The sequence below is a fragment of the Chaetura pelagica genome, unplaced genomic scaffold (assembly GCF_000747805.2).
Source record: "Chaetura pelagica isolate M959 unplaced genomic scaffold, ChaPel_1.0 scaffold228, whole genome shotgun sequence".
Lineage (NCBI taxonomy): Eukaryota > Metazoa > Chordata > Aves > Apodiformes > Apodidae > Chaetura > Chaetura pelagica.
This window is the reverse complement of record NW_009954225.1, coordinates 141,011-143,276: the sequence shown is the minus strand read 5'-3', so window position 1 is coordinate 143,276 and position 2,266 is coordinate 141,011. Positions and strand designations below refer to the sequence as shown.

Sequence of the window (2,266 nt, the reverse complement as noted above, 5' to 3'; positions counted from 1 at the left end):
TGGACACAGGCGGGGGGAGAATGGCTGGAGAGCAGCCCTGAGGAGAAGGACTTAGGGATGGTAGTGGATGAGAAGCTTGACATGAGCCACCAGTGTGAGCTGGAGCCCAGAGAGCCAGTTGTGTCCTGGGCTGATGAAAAGAAGAGTGGCCAGCAGGACCAGGGAGGGGATTCTGCCCCTCTGCTCTGGTCAGACCCCACCTGGAATACTGTGCACAGTTCTGGAGCCCTCAGCACAAGAAAGATACAGACCTGTTGAAGAGGGTCCAGAGAAGGGCCACAAGATGATCAAAAGGCTGGAGCACCTCTGCCATGAAGACAGGCTGAGAGAGTTGGGGCTGTTCAGCCTGGGGAAGAGAAGGCTCCAGGGAGACCTTATAGCACCTTCCAGTACTTGAAGGGGCTACAGGAAAGCTGGGGGGCTTTACATCAGAGAAGACGGTGATAGGACAAGAGGTAGTGGTTTTAAACTGAGAGATGTGAGATTTAGGTTAGATATTAGGAAGAAATTATTTGCTGTAAGGGTGGTGAGGAACTGGGATGGGTTGCCCAGGGTGGTTGTTGATGCCCCATCCCTTGAGGTTTTTAAGTCCAGGTTGGTCAGGGTTTTGTGCAACCTGCTCTAGTGGTAGGGATCCCTGCTCATGGCAGGGGGTTTGGAACCTGATGATCTTTAAGGTCCTTTCCAAACTTTATGATTCTATGGAGTGTTTATGTTCCCAGAGGAATGCCAAGGAAGAGGGTGGGCAGGCAGCAGCAGCCCACCATGTTTCCAGAGGCTGTCAGAGAGTTCAGGGCCCCTGCCCTCGGGCTGTGCTTTTGTCCCCTGGAAGCCACTGCCCTTCCCCAGCCTGCTCCAAAGATCCACTCCTACCTGAAGTAAACAGGATGTGTGGGAGAAGGGGACACAAGGCAGGAAATGACAGCATTAATGTGGCACACAGATGAGAAAGAATATGTGAGCAGGGCGAAACCAGGCTTAATTTATGTAGGGAGCTGGGAAGCATGTCAGGCCCTAGGGCTCCATGGTGGGCAGGCAAGCTGTTATGTAGGGAAAAAGTATTGCTCCTATTTCAGTCTGCCCCTTTTAAGCTTCTGTATTAACCTTTTCATGGGCAAAACCTCCTGGAGATGAATGTGGTGAGTCAGTTCCCTATGAGCAGGCCTATGGGACCTGAAGTGTGAGGATCTGTGGACCTGGAGTGGGCTGGCAGCGTGTGGACTGGCATGCTTGGAGTGGGAGCAGCTTCAGAGAGCCCTCTGAGGGTGGCTGTGTGTCTGTGGCTTCCTCAAGGGGCAGGATGAGAACTCACCAGGAACTCTCTTTTCCTCCCTCTCTCTCAGGTGGTCTTTGCTTTGAATCAGACTCTCTTGCAGCAGGAGAGCCTCCGAGCAGGCAGTTTCCAGATCCCTTATACGACAGAAGACCTTATCAAGCATTACAACTGTGGGGACCTCAGCTCCATCATCTTCAGTCACGACACTTCTCAAGTGAGTCTTGCCACCTCAGCCCTTGTGCTACACATGTCCCCGTAGCACTGACCTCTGTCTCACTCATGCTCGTGGCCCCTCAGGCAGGCCCTTTGCTGCTGAGGTCCAAGGACTCATTGCTGGGTGTATAGCATATCCGCTTTCCTGCACCTCCTGTCCCAGGAGTCTGCACCACCTCATCTCTGTCTTGCTGCAGGCTAGCAGCAAAGACACACCTGTGTTGGGCAAGTGCTATGTTCGCTTTAGTGTAAAAACTCTCAGTTAATACTTTATTTTCTTAAAGATCCTGTGGAATTATGCTAGCTTAGGTATGAGCAAACTTAGCACCAGCAGAGACCAGCAGCAGCTTCTTTTGAGTAAATAGTAACAGAGAAATGCACTCATGACTTGGACATTTGTGTAGGGCTAGGCAAGTTGCAAGCTTTTTACTGTGACCTTTTAGTATGATCCTGAGGAATGGAGTGAAACAAAGAAAAGATAGATTTAGACTGAATGTTAAGGAAAATAAAACCTTCTGAGGCCTCACAGACTTGGTTTATGGAGATGGTTTCCTAAGCAGCACAGTGGAATGCAATGCTCTGATCTTTGAACCATGAGAAAATGCCCATCAGGGACCAATTTGGCCTGTTTGGGCTGTTAGATTAGCTAACCTCAGATTAAGACATCAGGGCTCTCTACTCCTGTCCATGAGAACAATTCATGCACATCAATGAAAATGAAGGGTCTAGCCTTATATTTATGAGCAAGTGGGTGTTGGTACCTGGGCTTTCCCTGCT

At 50.2% G+C, this 2,266-nt stretch overlaps 1 protein-coding gene across 1 annotated transcript in view; it reads left to right on the top strand.

Annotated features, from left to right (window-relative positions):
- TRABD2A (TraB domain containing 2A) overlaps window positions 1-2,266 on the top strand; it is a 74,344-nt gene that overhangs the window by 42,582 nt on the left and 29,496 nt on the right. Inside the window, exon 3 of the mRNA XM_010003539.1 lies at window positions 1,344-1,490. Within this exon, the coding sequence (XP_010001841.1) occupies window positions 1,344-1,490 (147 nt within the window). The remainder of the gene's footprint in view (window positions 1-1,343; window positions 1,491-2,266) is intronic.